At 42.5% G+C, this 17,919-nt stretch overlaps 1 protein-coding gene across 7 annotated transcripts in view; it reads right to left on the bottom strand.

Moving 5' to 3' along the window:
• LOC126295263 (Golgi integral membrane protein 4-like) overlaps nt 1-17,919 on the bottom strand; it is a 128,735-nt gene that overhangs the window by 46,473 nt on the left and 64,343 nt on the right. For all 7 annotated transcript variants that reach the window (XM_049987675.1, XM_049987674.1, XM_049987677.1 and 4 more), the window contains one exon: nt 17,287-17,517. In XM_049987675.1, the coding sequence (XP_049843632.1) occupies nt 17,287-17,517 (231 nt within the window). The remainder of the gene's footprint in view (nt 1-17,286; nt 17,518-17,919) is intronic.

The following is a 17,919-nucleotide window of genomic DNA, read 5'->3' as shown; positions in this document are numbered from 1 at the left end:
GGGTGTTGTGTTATCATCATCAGCTCATCCTCATCACCGGCACACAAGATGCCCAATGTGACATCGACTGCAGTAAGACTCGCGCTCGGCGGACGAACTTCCTCGGACGGGGCCTCCAGCCGACAATGCTGTACACTCATTTCATTTGCTTTTTGAAACGAGTGGAGAGACTAATTTTGGAGCATAAAGGGATTCGAATGTGTCTCTCGGCGCAACAAAAGGAATCGGCGATCTCTACGACTATTATGTCAGTTCTGGTTTCACGGAAGCACAAAAGATGGATACAGGATAGCAGCCCTTTGAGAGAGGCAGGGTTTACTCCCCCACACCGCTTCTCTCCCCTCAGGCAATCCGCGTTCTCGTTTGTTAACAGTGGTGGCCAATTGACACGATGTACTGTTTGCATAATACCGAGTTTGAAGGAAATAAAAGGTCAATGCAAAAATATGAAGAACATCAGATTTAAATACGTAACATCTAATGACAGACATAAATTTTTAATGGACCGAAGTGATGTCACTGTGTATTACATGGGCAATGCTCGGGTAAATCAAAACCAAATAAAAAATTTTATTTGGCAAACAATAGAGGGAAAAGACGGCTTATAAATCCCAGTGGGAAAAGGAGGGCACCTTATAATATATCACGCCAGTTTCGCTGCTACTGGATTTGTTCCTTAAAGTAGGCGTATATTCCCATCAAAACTGGAAAACACTTGTGACTACTATTCCAAAATGAATGGAGATATATTTTGAGAATGGCTTCAGGATCAGCTATTGCCTTCTTTGCATCGAGGCTCTGTCATTGTTATGGACAATCACTGTTAGCTTTGACAGGCTTCCCACTACAAATACAAAAAAGGGATATTCTTTCACAGCTGCAAACTAATAACATTAGACACATTGAGCAGGCCTGATGGGGCTCGTTAAGATTTCGAAAGGCAGCAGTAAAAAATACGAAACTGATTTCACGGCTCCACAACATAGTCAAAGGGTGATGCAAGTACCTTTCCATCATTGTTGTTATACACTGAAATGACAAAAAGTCACGTGTCACCTCCTAACAGAGTGTCGGACGCCCTTTTGACCGGCGCAGTGAACGAAGCAACTCTACGCGGCACAGAGTCGACGAGTCACTGGAAGTCCTGTGCAGTAACACTGAGCCGTGCTGCCCCTAATGCCATCCACAGCTGCAATAGTGTTGCCGGTGCAGGATTCTGTGCATCAACTGACCTCTCAATTCCGTCTCAAAAATGTTCGACGCGATTCGTGTCTGGTGATTCGGGTGGCCAAACTGTTCACTCGAATTGTCCAGAATGTTCTTCAAACTGATCGTGAACAACTATGGTGCACTGTCATCCACAAAAATAAAAATTCCATCATCGTTTCGAAACGTGAAATGCATGAATGACTGCAAGTAATGAGGATGATTATCACTGACGACAATTTTAGTTTGTGGGGCACTCGAAATGCGGTTATCGGTGCCTGTGCAAATTCCCAATCCCGCTCCCTGTCCAGTCTCGCCATTGTGACAAAGTGTCGAGAACGACACAAACACCCAGTACCCGGGTGGAGAATATCTCCGACCCGGCCGGGAATCGAACCTGGGACCCCGCGATCCAGAGGCAGCGACACTAACCACTAGACCGCGACCTGTGGATGGCTGCAAATGGTCTCCCAGTAGCTGAACATAACCAGAGGACTCAGCATACACCATTATGGAGCGACCAGCAGCTCGTACAGTGTCTCACTGACAACCTGGGTCTGCGGCTTCACGTGTTCCGCCCCACACTCGAACCGCACCGTCAGCTCTCACCAACTGAAATATGGACTCGTCTGACCGGGCCGCAGTCTTCCAGTCGTCTGGAGTCCAGCCCATACGATAAGGAGCCCAGGAGAGGCGCTGCAGGTGATGACGTGCTCTTAGCGCAGCCACCTGCATCACCTTTCTGCTGCCACAGCCCATTTATGTCAAATGTCACCTGACATTTGTGGTGTCACAAGGCTTAGGCCTGTCCCTCCCCTCATTAAATTGACCAAGACTTATACGAAAAATTGTAAGAACTGTTGGTATTATTATTATGTTCTTTAAGTTTGTTTTTGGGTTTTCATAAATACTGTGGTAAGAAAGTTTATTTATGTTGCAGATAACGTGGAAGACGACACCCGACGATCACCACGAAAGTTCCACGTAGCGGCAAGTGGGCGAAGAATGAAACGAAGGCTGCAACCTACCGCGATCCAAGGAAGAGCCCGGGCCGCGAGGGCGTCGAGTTTCCTAGGTCGTCGCCGGACGACGTCAAAGGAAGAGATATTCCGCTTTCTGTTTGTAAACAGATCGATAGAGTCTCTAAAGGTTCACGTAAAACGTATAGGTGTGCGACACATTAGGTGGGACCCGATGCCTGTAATACTTCCACAGCTATTAAAAAGTTGTAAAACGGCAAAACCAATATTTCATCATTTATATAGATAAAAAGTAGTAAAGATATAGGAAAGGAAGAGTTGCGGCATCAGAACGAAAAGTGATAAATCGCTCGGCAAAGAAGGAAGACGTAATCAGCAGTCGTTACGTGGTGAAAACAAATCAACTGATAAAATAGTAAGTCTGTAATTATGCATAAAGCCACGTAACACTGCACGGTCCTAACAGATACATTCGTCTGTGTGCCACATTGATTTCTGGGATTTTTACAAGCAGTGGTATTCTCGGCACTCTCTCGGAACTGTGGATTTCAGAATGTCGAATTCCTCGACAATTTCCGAAACAGGATGTCCCACGTGTCTAGCTCCGACCACAATTCCACGTTCGAAGTCTGTTAATTTTCGTCGTGTGGCCACAATCACGTCAGAAACCTTTTCACACCAACTAGTTAGGTACTGTTCTTTTATACCTCGTGTACACAATGTTAATGTCAATTGTGCACGTGCTTATTGTTATTCCACGACTTTCGTCACCTCACCGTAATCCGAGAGAACTGGTGGGGGCACAAGTGAAGAGATATGCGGCAGACAAAAATACCTCATTTAAAGTAGCACACACCAAAAGACTGATCCGGGAAGCGACAAGACAGAATTACTGTTGCCGGTTGTGAAGTGTGTACGTCACACTGACAAACTACAAGGAGATCACCAGAAAAAGGTTGTCAAGAGACAAAGTAATGGATTCACTAATTGTCAATCTGGCAACCACATCCAGCGACACGAGGTCTGAGGCCAGTGACAGTGGAACACTGGAATGAAAACAAATGAGAGTTGAATGTGAACTTGTTTTATAATTTTCATGGGCCATTTACTTTGCTGTGAAGCTGTCTACGGTGCAGCAAGTACTTCAGAGCATAACTTGTTCCGTAATGGAAATTTTAGTTTACTTATCTCACTATTTTGACTACAGTGCAACACAGTTGAAAATGCCGTTAATCCTGCTGCGGTTATTTTAGAGTCGGTTCTTTCGTCATTTCGTTAATAAAGTAAGAGGCGACCAAATGTATAATGCATTCTTTAAGGTGCAATTTACTACAGAATCCATTCCGCAGAGAGATAATCTGAATCTTTGGTTTCCTTTTCATGTAATGGCTGTGAAATATTGAATACACGTTCCATTCTGTATTGCCCAAGACATACTTATTAGGTACACAACGAACCAAAGCGCAGCGAGGCAGTTCAAGTTTCCACAATTTCAGCTGTCCGTAATGCTGCCTGTGCACTTCCAGCCGAGCTGACGATGCAGCGTTCCTTGTGAGTCGTGCTTCCGGAGCCATTAACACTGTGGCCGACTACAGTTGGAGTGTAGGGGCAACAAAAATTCTATTTTCAGTACTACGCACGATTGCTGGCCAGATTCAAAAATTTAAAATACTGCCGTATTCTACTGGTTAACAGATATAATCTTACATTAAAAGTTTAACACAATAAGACGAGTATTAGATTTGGAAACTACATGTCACGATACAGAGTAACTGACGGTGCCCAAATACGCAGACTTCATTCGTCCGGTATTTCAGAATGAGGGCACTCGACAACTGTCATCAAAGTTTACAAATAATTTCATACCTTTACAAAACTTCTAGTTGACACTCCACACAAAACGAAAAAATGAAGAAAATCTATCACTTACTATATTTTTGCTGTTTGTGCAGTAGGCTTCATCACCAGACATAACGTTTTAATTTACTACTTTGTTACTACTGACTCAATTTGCAACACAGTTTGTGGACCATATCCACTGATACATCTGAACGCACAAGCAAAATTATATACCGTACGACAAACAGTTGGGGAGATACAACGTCGTGAACACTGAAATGTGTGGAAAACTAGCTTTTGCTTAAAACGGAATGCACATTACCCAGCTTGTCTACATCTTGTGTCTCATAATGAGAGCACTCTGCAACTTTAATCCCGATTTTAAACCTTTTCCAAACTTACACTCTTAAAAGCAAGCATTTACCCCACAAACTCATTTGTAAAGTAATCAGACGTTTGAAGCTGCTTTATACACAGGAGTTTTCTTATTTAAGGAATTGGGAGTTTACTAGTTTTTTTTCCACAAGATATTTTATAACACATTTAAATTAAATGTTAACTTTCGGATAGTGTGCCAATCAAATAGTGGTGAGAACAGCACTAAAACCCCCATATTCGAAGTGTTTTTCCTCTGTAATTTCTTGTCAGACCTACAAAGAAGTTCTATCACTGAATTTCACTACGATAGATCTGATACTTTGGTGGGGATAGGAGAGGGAATAGGAGAAAATTTCACATTGAGTTATATTTAAAAAAAATTGAAAACCTGCTTCTCAGTAATTAAAGACCTTCAGAAAACTGGTTAGTCTTTGTTTGATGATCTCCTTGTTGCTGTTCATCTCCAACTCTATTGGACAGATCAATTGACCTGAAACTTCTTGGCAGATTAAAACTGTGTGCCGGACAGAGACTCGAACTCGGGACCTTTGCCTTTCACGGGCAAGTGCTCTAGCATCTGAGCTACCCGAGCACGACTCACGTGCTGACCTTACAGCTTCACTTCTGCCAGTACCTCGTCTCCTACCTTCCAAACTTCACAGAAGCACTTGCCCGCGAAAGGCAGAGGTCCCGAGTTCGAGTCTCGATCTGGCACACTGTTTTAATCTGCCACGAAGTTTCAGATCGGCGCACACTCTGCTGCAGTGAAAATCTCATTCTGGAGATCAATTGATGTAAAGAAGTAGGCATTTCACACGTATACGGACGGCACTTCCAACACGAACATTTTTGTGTTTGGTAATTATGTAGCTGCGTTGCAAGTGTAACACTGCTATACACCTCAGTAAGGAATATTCTGACATACTCTGTCTCCCTGAGCCTTCGCCCACAGGCAGCGAGGCACTAGGCACGGCTAAACAAAATGCCTGATAGACTGTGGAGACAACTCACAGTTGTAAACAAAGGACCAGCCACAGCACACCTGACATAATGAGACTCCCTTTTCAGAGATAAGCACGTCTGCCATGGTTATCTCTTATTTGCACAAACTCCTGCGAGCCTTGTACACAAGGCAGCTCACACACACTGTGTGTGTGTGTGTGTGTGTGTGTGTGTGTGTGTGTGTGTAAAGCCCTGCCATTGCAACAGTACACACCCCGAGGAGGTGCTAGTTGGACTCAAAACAGGCACCGCTCACCACACAAGAGCTTTGAGTGAAACCGTCACCGGCTGATACTTGTCCGTGTATCTTCTCTAAAGATAGTGTGGGTCAAGCTACCCACTGAAGAAGGCCAACACTGCATTTCATTCATTCTCACACCACTCCTGCTGGTAAGAAAACTTGAACAGGAAGAAATACATTATTGAGCTGCTGAAACGACCAAGTTAATCAAAATTATGGGAATTTGGGTCCACCTATGATGCAAATAACATTCGCTTTTGAACCTCAGACTATACAAGATATAATGTTTAGTTAGCCTAAATCTTGTCAATAATCAGCATCTGCTCTTCATGTAACTGCTAGTTTTTGAACTAAATAAATCAATATACTGGTCTGTATCTGTAATGAAGCCTAATATGGAAGTGAAACATGGCAAATAACTAGTGCAGACAAGAACAGAACACAAGCTTTTGAAATGCTGTGCTACAGAAGAACCCTGAAGACTGAGATGGATAGATTGTGTAATTAGTGAGGAACTGTTGAATATAATCAGGGAAAAAAAAAAGAAATGTCTGGCACAACTTGGCTAAAAGAAGGTATCAGCAGATGGTCTAAATTTTGAGACATCAAGAGATCACCAATTTAGCATTGTATGTGTGTGTCTGGGGGAAGGGCAAAAATTGTAGATGGAGAGCAAGGCTACGGTTAAGCACGTTCAAACGGATGTAAACCACATTAGTTATGCAGAGGTGAGGAGGCTCACACATGACAGACTAGCACGCACAGCTGCAGGAAACCATCTTCAGGCTGAAGACTGCAGTGACAATATCAATATATATTGCAATCATCCCCTCTTTAATACTTTAAGGCATAATCTTCTGTTTAAGTCATCGATCAGAAAGAAAGTACAGATTGCACAGAGCTTGCTTCGATATGTCAGTTCTCGATCTTATTCTCTATCACCTGTCCATTTCTGAATTATCACATTCCCAAAAACATATATACTATAGCATCCGTTCAATTTGACCTTCTGTCGTTTTCACTTTCTCGTATTCTCAGACATGGCTTCTCATCACTTTACTTTCCTCTGTGTCGACTTTCATTCTGTACTCTCATAATCCTCCTCCAACTCCAACTGTCATTCTTTCAATAGGTACCATTTCATTTCCGAGTAGTACCTCACCATTGGCAAATCTGATATAGTAAATCTTCAATCTCCACAGTAAACGGAGCCCACACAGTAAACGGAGTCTGTAGATGATGACAGTCCTGTCTCAGGGTTCTTGCAATTTCAAACCTGTTTCTCTCCTTCTCTCAGCTTCACAGTTGCTTCTTAAGACATGACACAGAAACCTCAAAAACACACGGGGTGCCGACGGAAGGCACTCAGGGCAGCAATTGAAAATTCCGCACTGTGGACACTGCACAGCTCCCGGCAATGGTACATCTCTGACTCTGGCCACTACAGATCGGAAACAGAGTGAGTGAGGAAGGCTAATGTCGAGGGTCGCACACATTAGAGATCAAGGTGGCACTTTTCCATCGGCGCTGTAGTTTCTTCCTTCCCACCCCACTATAGTTCCGTGGGTCTGAGGACGGTGGCCTGCAGCTGCTCGGCATCTGTCACTGCGTTGCCTCTTACTGAAGAGTGCAGGGCTATAAGGCTTTCTTCATACATTACTCCAGTGCACATTCTCACCAGGTGGCCTCTAACGAAGTATTTTGTGAGACAGTGCAGGGACCGGGACAAAAATTAAGTGATCCGATGCACACAACTGCACATGTATTCAATTAGAGGAGGAAGTATGTCTGGTACAAGTTTGTTTCTCATTTATTCCACCTCCATCATCACAAAACTTGTGCATTCCATCAAATGAAAACTGAGTACAAAGCAATGTCACTGTTATGCCCCTGTAATCAAAAAGCACACACACACACACACACACACACACACACACACACACACACACACACACACACACAGGAGGTGCGACAATAAAGTAATGAGACTGATTTTCTTTGCAAGATGTGACAACCCTGCAGGCTTGCTTAGGCACAATATCTTTGACATTGGTCCATAAGCTGTTTCTAGTCCGAGCGGCACATCGATGCAGCTGCTCAGTTGTGAGTTGTGCTGTAATAAGTTAACACACGTTTGAGTCTCTCGTCGTGGAAATGGAACCGCATAATATTAAGCAACTGTACGCCATTTCTTTTTGCGTGAAATTGGGTGAAACCGCGATGACAACTTACAGTAAGCTTCAGAAGGCTTTTGGAGAGATGGTTATGTCAAGAGCTCAAGTTTTACATTGGCATAAAATGTTTATTGAAGGCAGAACAAGTGTTGAAAATGAAGACCACAGTGGACGACCATCAACCTCACGGATGGATGTCAACTTGGCCAGGGTGCGTGAACTCTTACGATCTGATCGACGATTATCTGTGAAAGTTATGGCAGAAGAACTGAACATCAATTGAAAAACAGTTCGTCTAATAACTGAAGATCTTGGTATGAGAAAAATTTGTGTAAAAAATGGTCCTCAAAAATCTCACACCACAACAGCGAGAAACACGGAAAAATGTTGCAGCTGATCTGTTAGAGCAAACGGAAATCAATCCGGAATTGTTGAGGCGTGTTACCACTGGTGATGAAAGTTGGTTTTTCTATCACAATCCAGAGACAAAACGCCAATGTTTGCAATGGTGCTCAAAGGGATCAGCTCGCATGTCAAAGTCAAAAGTGGAATGCAGGCTTGTGTGCTTCTTTGATTCCAAGGAAATTGTTCATCAAGAGTGGTTGCCTCCTGGACAAACAGTTAACCAATATTACTACAAAGAAATTTCAGAAAGACTTCGTAAAAAAGTTCTTTGTGTCCCTGCCAACATTGCTAATAATTGGATTCTGCATTACAATAATGCGTCATCCCATACTGCTGTCAGTACAGCAATTTTTAACCTCAAAACAAATTTCTGTACTACCACAGCCACCTTACTCACCAGATATCGCTCCGTGCGACTTTTTTATATTTCCAAGAGTCAAAACGGCACTCAAGCGACACGATTTTCAAACAACACAAGATGTCCAAAAAGCTGTGACAAGGGTCTTGGAGGTTACTACACAAGATGAGTTCCAGAAATTTTACCATTAATGGCAGAAGCGCTGGAAAACGTGTGTGCAATCAGAAGGGAACTACTTCGAAGGAGACAACAATAAACTTGACTAAAACGGTAAGCAACATTTTTTTCACATCAGTCTCAATATTTTATTGACGCACCTCTTATATACAGAACAATATTCGCTACTACCTGATCTTTCACTGCATTGGTATACAGGGTGTCCCAGGAAGAATTGTCTGCATTCACGGATGTGACAGGAATGATCATTTGAAGAAATAACTTTATTTGGACATACTTCCTATTCCAAATGGTTTCCAAAACAGAACACATTTAATCTACATTGTTGTTTATTTTCTGTATTATTCAAACTATTAGTCCTAGAATAAAAATGAATAGGAACTTTTTTTTAACAAGAAATTTGATGTAGTTTAATTCTGCACTGTAACACGTTTTTGCTACAGGTTGCAATTTTGAAGTTATTGACGAAAAACATACAAAAGCAACATTAAACGGAAACCATTCAGAATAGGGCGTACGTCTGTATGAAGTTTTTCCACTTCAAATGAGCATTTTCGTCATATTCCCACGTACTGATCGTACCTCCTGGGACTCATGTATAATAATCGTCACATCCAACAGTTTCTTATCTAGCAACAATGCGGTGAACCCTCGGTTGGGCTTGCAAACTTGTGTACTTACTTTCCTTTATACACCAGTATAGTTCTTTAATGCGTGACAACAGACTCAGATGATGAGCTTTTGGTGAAATGGGCACTGGCAGAGATTGGCAGTTCGAGCTGCCGTTACAGAGACAACAAGCTCCAAGACGATGTAATATTACCCACTGGCGAGTCTAAGGCAAACATCTGGAGCTCACTTCTGAACTCTACCAGCTCGGCACAGATAATAAAGGTGCCACGGGAATCGCGTGTATTTTACTTCTGCTGTCTTTCCATTTGGTCTTCTATAGACCGTGTACCAAATTAAATTCTTACTTTTTTATGTGTTTTTTCCTCCAAAATTCTTTTGTTTATTTCATTTTACTCATTTATTTTTACTAATGTGTCGAATTCCGTAGGACGACATTAATGAGGAGCCACCCTCTGTGGTCAGAGAACTAGTGCCAGAAAATGAAATTACAGCAGAAAAGTTAATAATAAATAAAATAAAATTTACACAAATCCAATGCAGATGACAAGCTGCTAAGTATTTGAGAGCTGTGCTACAAGTATCCGACCTTATATTTTATTGATGAAACCGGCAATCATAACGGGGCATATGCACTTTCTTCGTGTGTAGGCATACGCAGGGCAAACAACCGATTTTTTCCATGACTGTGGAAAACAACCAGTCACTGGCTAGCCATTGACAAGAAAATATGAGTAACTGATAGTCCTCAGATTTGTGCTGTGGGAAAAATGACAGAAAAAGTGGAACAACGTTATTGCATTAAATTTTGTTTTGAGCTCGGTGATTCTCAAGCTGAAACAATCTACAAGATGTATCAAGTGTATGGGGATGAAAAAACGGGTACCACAGAGTTAAAGGAGTGGTGCAACCAGTTCTAAGGTGGCCACTCGTCAGTGGAGAGTGAAGCACATTCAGGTAGGCCCTCAATATTTGCCAATGACGTCGTTACTGATCACGTGACGACCCCGGTGATGTGGGATAAATGAATCGCCATCAGAGAGGAGGAGGGAGGAGGAGATTAGTGTTTAACGTCCCGTCAACAACGAGGTCATTAGAGACGGAGCACAAGCTCGGATTAGGGAAGGATGGGGAAGGAAATCGGCCGTGCCCTTTCGAAGGAACCATCCCGGCATTTGCCTGAAGTGATCTAGGGAAATCATGGAAAACCTAAATCGGGATGGCCGGACGTGGGATTGAACTGTCGTCCTCCCGAATGCGAGTCCAAATTGCCATCAGAGAACTTGTAGACAGTGTTGACGTTAGTACTGGATCCATTCCCTTCACTTTAATGAGAACATTTAGCCCTCAGGAGGATCTCGACAAAATTTGTGCCGAAGTTGTTAACAACTGAGCAAAAACAACTTCATTAAGAGATCTCTCAGGCTATGCTAAATACTGTGAGCAGTAATCCCAACTTTCTTAAAACAGTTATCAATAGTGACGTGTCTTGGGTTCACAAATACAACCGAGAACCAGTAATTGCAATTGAACCATCTGTCATGCCCGACATCCAAATATGTATCCAGCTGCAGCAATGTGAAAATCCAGCTGACCACCTTTCTTGACTCAAGTGCTGTGTTCCACCACGAGTAAGCCCCAGAAGGCATGGGGGGGGGCATTGCCAAGAGTTTTGTGTTGCCACTGTGAAGCAGTGACGCGGAAACAGCCAAACTTGGGCACAGCGGGCAGATGGCAGCTTCACCACGACAATGCACCCACTCGTCACTCAGAGGTTTTTGGCCAAACACAATACGGCTGCAGTTTATAAGCCTTCCTATTCCCCTGATCTAGCACAGAGTCTCTTCTGGATTTTTTTTCTCAGCTGAAAGAGACCTCGAAAAGGACCAGATTGCAGAATAAGGAAGACATTATGCAGAATTCACAAGGCAGCTGCGCACCATACTGAAAGAGGCTTTTTGGTGATGATTCCAGCAGCAGCAGAAACGTTGGGAGAGGTGTGTAGAGGCTGGAGGCAACTACTTTCAAGGTTGCTAGTGACAAACAACTGTATCTTAATAAAGACTGATTTTATAAACAAAAGTTGGACACTTTTTGAACAGCCTTCGCATATTAGCATAACCGACACAACAACAAGGGACTTTGCTTTATTTTTTTCAGAAACTCCTCAACAGAATAAGAGTGAGCTATGAGGAAATCCTCCAATTCAGACTCGAAAGTGCGAGGATTACTGCTACAATTTTTTAAATTCTTGTGTAGTTTCTGAACAAAAACCTTAAAATGAGTTTTCCGTGACAGCTAGCCCTACATCTGAACACCTAAGAATTCGGGTTTTTAAGTCTCATTAATTATATACCCATTCAGTGCACTCAGAATGTCAGTTTTAGTTAAATTGTGTGACAGAAACCATAAAAACTGAATCTTACTGCCATCTAGCATCAATTTATTTTCTACAAACCATAAACCTATGTCGCACTCGACATTATCTAGCAAACAGAAATATTTTAGAATCACCTGTCGTATTTGAAGGCATAGCGTTTATTTATATAAGAAACAGTAGTGGTCCCAGCACTTACTCCTGACACGCCCCGCCCTCCCCAACCCCCGCCTTGCAGTCACCCTCACTACTTTCTCACTTCTTTTTCTGAATATTCCAAATCTGTCCTCCAACTGCTTATGTCCTTGGATCATTCAATATTCAACTCTTTTCCTCTGAAAATCTCTCTTTCTGCTCTTTTCATGTTTTACATTTCTAAATTTCGAATCCAGCTGCTTCTTAATTTATTTTTCCAGAGGCATTACAAGATTTTTTGCCCCTCCAGTCAACTGCCACTCATCCTGTATTACTGTCCATTGTTTCCATTAGTTTTTTTTTATATATTTTGAAATAGTTAATCACTGTTTCTTTATTTCTGACTTTTGCACTACTTACTCGACATAAAATTTTCGCCACGTATTCTATGTTACATTCTCCACACATGTTCAATGTTGTGTGTGTTATTCTCCACCATTTGCAGACACAAAAGAACACAGCCAATAAGAATCCCTATTTTATGTTTCTTCCAGGACTACGTATGTTGATAAAGAGAAGCTGATTAAAACATTTTTTTCCAAAATGGTCATTAGAAAGAGAGACTGCAACCTAAAAGTGCAAACTGTGGAGCAAGAAGATCACAACAGAGGAGTCAGCGCTGCGCTCCCAAACCTGTCAGTTAACGGCGACCGAACTGACGGCTGGGATAGAGAGAGGGACAGCGACCACTGGTGTTCACTGACGAGTCTAGAGCCGGCAGAAATTCCAGATGTCATCACACCGGAGATTGAAGATGTCTCTTGTGAAAGTTCACTGGGCCTCACCCTCAAACTTATGCTTTTCTATTGGGCGTTTCTCTCTGTTGCAGTCTTTGCAAAAATTATGAGTGGCAAGTGGGATGCACTGGGTCCAACTTCCAAGTACAAACAACCTAGTCTGAACAAAGAGGACCTATGATAACATCCTAAGGCTCAAGTTCTCCTCAGCTTAATTAGTGATACATTATGTAAACCAGAATCGTGTTAAGAGAGTGACTTTGTATGAATGTTTACCCAGTTCTTATTTATGTATGTCGCCTGCTTACAAAAAAATGGCTAATACAAGTGTGATTCAATAACTACCCATTTTAGATATGAAGTGCCTCCTCCTATGTCCAAAAACGTATTTATTCTTCAATGTAATCCTATTTTAAGCATATACATATATGCCAAGAAAGATCCAGAACTACAAATGTGGGACAACACAACTAACAATGATGTAAGTTGCAATGTGCTGGAGTTTGGAAAAGTTAATTTAACAATTATTGAACATCAACTGTGATCAGATCTAATTCCATGTCAGGAAATTGAATTCAGTTTCAGATACAACAGCCCAGACTAGCCAACAGCATTGGGGGCTCCCTATGATACTATATTTCAAATGTTGACTACTGCTGTCCTAGACTCTCACTTGTTCCTTTATTGTACTTTCTACTCTTTCTTGTCTCTTTGTTTATGCTAATCTTGTCTCAAAATTTGTTATTTAAATAAGAGGACCATAACTTAAATGCCACAAAACTTATTCCATTCACAGTATCACAAAAACCCCAGTTAATGCCTCTTGCGGTCCTGTAATCTCATGTTAAAGCGGCCTAATATCTCACTGTTACGTTGGTCAGTGCTCTTGTTCCCATTTTCCGAGAAATTTGTGATTACAGCACAATTCACATCCCAAAAAAGTGTCCCCACAGATTCTCCAGCTGAAGGGAGAGCCTTCGACTTCCATAGGGCAGATTCACAGGGAACAGCACATCATTGCAATCGTTCCTCAGTTTACAGGGCCAGGTTTCATCAACAGTGACAACCCGACACAAACTTCTGAGGATCTGGTTGAACTATTTTGCTGCCGACTCCATGCCAGGTGAGTGGTCAGGCGTGCCTCGTGCTACGCTGTGTTCAGCATTCTTCTATTTCACTGGCACAGAGGGTAGCCGTCTGCCATCATCCTCTTCTTTCTCATCATCACCAGTTGCACTCCTGGAAGGTGAATGTGGGAAATGTGAACAACAACTTTCTCGCCTCAGACAGAGGCAGACCAGGATCGACAACAGCCACAGTGTCCTCCTACAAACCGGAAGGAAAATCAAATTCATCCAAAGTTCAACTTTTCATTAGTACCACTTCCACATCTGATAATCTACAACTGCACATCTTCAGACCGCTTCATAAAATATCCTCGTATTGAAATCCCAACAGGAGCACAAAACAATTGTGAAAGCTACTTATTCCACCTATAAGCAACATTAATGCAGTTTATTAGTACGACTAACAACTTCCTGCAATGGTTATGACTGAGTCACATATTCATGTTGCGATCTGTCATTTGCACTCGTGGAATACATATACCTGTTCCCGCAGTTGTGAAAAAATAGAAAGAAACTTCCACATGGTAAAAATATATTAAAAACAATGATTCCAAGACTTACCAAGCGGGAAAGTGCCAGTAGAAAGGCACAATAAAATAACACACAAACACACACACAAAATTTCTAGCTTTTGCAACCAACGGTTGCTGCTTCAGAAAAGAGGGAAGGAGAGGGAAAGACGAAAGGATGTGGGTTTTAAGGGAGAGGGTAAGGAGTCATTCCAATCCCGGGAGCGGAAAGACTTACCTTAGGGGGAAAAAAGGATAGGTATATACTCGCGCGCGCGAGTAAATACCTATGCTTTTTTCCCCCTAAGGTAAGTCTTTCCTCTCCCGGGATTGGAATGACTCCTTACCCTCTCTCTTGCGCGCAAGTAAATACCTATCCTTTTTTCCCCCTAAGTAAGTCTTTCCTCTCCCGGGATTGGAATGACTCCTTACCCTCTCCCTTAAAACCCACATCCTTTCGTCTTTCCCTCTCCTTCCCTCTTTCCTGAAGAAGCAACTGTTGGTTGCGAAAGCTAGAAATTTTGTGTATGTGTTTGTGTGTTTTATTTATTATGCCTGTCTACCGGCGCTTTCCCGCTTGGTAAGTCTTGGAATCTTTGTTTTTTCATGGCTCTGTAGCTGCAAACTCAGCTTCCAAGTTGAAAGCCTCACACACTTCTTATTCACTTTCAGCAATCACGACACCCTCTGCACAGAATTTTCCCATCAAGCATATTGTGTAAAATATTAACTACTGTCAACAATGACATACTTATGGCCTCTGCCATTCTGTACAGGGCTGTTTGGCCATTAAAAAGAACCCCATTGTGGGGAGTTTCTTCAGTCGTCACACCAGCAGGGCATCCTCGACGACCCTCATCTAAAATGGTGGATGTTCAACGGCATTTAAATTCACTGAACTGATACATAACTGTTGTCACTGAGAGCAAAGGATCACCAAAAATACAATATAATTTTTCTTTTATCATTTCAAATTTTTCCCATCGAAAGGCAAAATTAGCCACACTGAACAATATACACTTTTTCAGTTTCAGGAAAAAAAAAGAACTAGTGCCACCTTCATTTTCGTGTCACCTAACGAATGACAACTTGACTGTGAAAGTCACTTTACATTAGCAGTGGCATCTGTGTTCAAACATGAATACTGTATTTACTCGAATCTAAGCCGCACTCGAATCTCAGCTGCACCTGAGAAATGAGACTTGAAATCAAGGAAAAAAATTTTCCCGAATCTAAGCCGCAACCTGAAATTTGAGACTCGAAATTCGAGGGGAGAGAGAAGTTTTAGGCCGCACCTCCAAATCTAAACAATGTTGGTCCATTGTAATATGAGACACAATTTAGGTCGAATGAATGACGATACAGCTACAGTAGTTTGGTTCGAGTCGTAAGCTTAGAAGTTAAGCTTTACCAGGTAGCCATTGCTATGCGTCAGGCGCTCCGTCCGTATTTATACAGGTACCCTTCCTTTTATTCACATGCTTCGTCTGGTTTGAATCGACTGCTTATTTTTCTTTGATCTGATAAGTGTCGTTCTCTTTGTTATAGGTGTTTACATGACTTTACGCTGAAAATGCATTACTGTACTGTGTCAGTCTGATAATGAGTGTTTACGGCCTGTCGCCACTCGCTTTTGTGTGCGCTACCACGGCTTCCAATTAAAAAAAAAAGAGAGGAATTGTCTCATTAGAGAAACAATGACAAGATACTGCTATTTGTTGTTACTTACACTGCTGCTTTCTTTGATAATGATCAACAAGAACCAAATGATAGACTGCGTATGATAGGAGATGTTCTGAACGAGAGTTTTAACGAAAAAATTTCTCCGTTTGAAAATCTTTGCAGACACGTCTTTAGTACATTACATTCTGCACTGAAATTAGAGTCAGCTTAAATTTAAAAATCTAGTCAGTTGCCGTGCCTCATTTCTGACTGTATCACTATTAGGCATAAGAATAATACGAATATAAACATAACACAATATGTATATTCTTCCGCGTTTGCTGTTGTCTCCCACTAGTTTCATAGTTCATTAGGCAGACAGGATTTAAATGAGATAGCTGCGAACACGAAAGAATACATGACAAAATGTTTATATTCGTATTATTCTTATATGGAAGAGAATACTGCATGTGATTCACAATTCATGAAAGTTCCTATTAGCAACCATCTCTTCTCACAGGTGGGAAAAAATTCAGAACATAGAGTTTACAAACATCCCGAACAGTCTTGCCAGTCGGATTTTCGTAGTACATTGAAATGCTGCTACATGCAAAGATGAACAATACGGAATTTGTATTTACTTCGTGGGATAATGTATGAAAATGCAGTGGTCGAAACTCGGGGCACAGAAAAAAGCTCGTCTTCCCCTACCAACATTTTTCAGAACTTCCACTTACTTTGCACTCGATTGTAGGCCACAGGCGGTATTTTGGATTACAAAAACAGGAAAAAAATTGCAGCTTAGATTTGAGTAAATACGGTACTCATTTATCCAGCCTCAGAGAATGTAGATTAGTGTGTAAACATCGGACTGCAATCCCAGAGATTTGGGGTCAGACACACATGGCCAACCAGCCCTCCCAGGACATTTTGAACGCTTTCAACAGCCAAAAAGCGACAGTAACATCGTGACCATCTAAGTGGCTTCAAAATTCACAATTTTTGTTACTTTTCTTTGAGTTATTGAGTTCTAACAGTGAAATTTGTGGGACACCCTGTGTAGTCTGGTATAGCCCTGGAATTCTGGAGCAATTTCAGTCGAACTTGGTATATGAATCAGTTACTGTAAGAACGTGTAAAACAAAATCTACTTCTACATTTCTTTTCTTAACTAATACGAGATTGGGATACTCTGACAATATGTCTGCGGCAAACAGTCAGTCGTGGTCGCTACACGAGGGGTGGACAGACACAGCTTATCAGCTGGGAACTGAAACACTCGACCCTACCTTATCTGCAGCAGCGACAACCGGCACGGCGGCAGACGGAGACGGCGCCGGGGGCGGCTTTGCGCCCACCCCGCCGCCGGGAGCCTGCCGGTCTGCCCCGGCGCGCGCGCTCGCCGTGGACCGCGTCGACAGCTGGCGCTGCGGCGCGCCGCGCTCCGAGGGGGCGGCTCGTGGGGCGGGGCCCACCCCCTCGCCTGCCTCCCGCTGGTGCTCGCACTGAGCCAGACGCTCCTGCGGAAACAGAGCGGACCGTCAAAAAAACTCTCAGACAGTTAAATTCTCACAGTTCTCGTATTTGGGAATCTCGAGCTCTCCGAAGACTTCCTCCGTCACCGTCGTCAAGTGACTACATATCAGTTGGCCGTTAGGTATGCTACGTGCCAGAATTACGGCACAAAGACATCACCGACTTCCAGAACTTCCGCGCGCTACCAGAGATTGCGCAGAGTTCTACGACTAAAGAATGTTGGCAGCAGTGCCACATGGAACCAGTACTGCTATCAATGTTTTTTCCATTGCAGACACTGACACAATCTCTGCTAGCATACAGACGCTCCGTAACTTTGTCACGCCTCCTTTGCATAATTCGGCCACCCACATACGAGGGTATTATGTGGTCCAATTGTACAACTG

This window comes from Schistocerca gregaria, chromosome 11 (assembly GCF_023897955.1).
Source record: "Schistocerca gregaria isolate iqSchGreg1 chromosome 11, iqSchGreg1.2, whole genome shotgun sequence".
NCBI classification, from domain to species: Eukaryota; Metazoa; Arthropoda; class Insecta; order Orthoptera; family Acrididae; genus Schistocerca; species Schistocerca gregaria.
The sequence above is the reverse complement of the archived record's forward strand: the minus strand, read 5'-3'. Positions and strand labels throughout refer to the sequence as shown.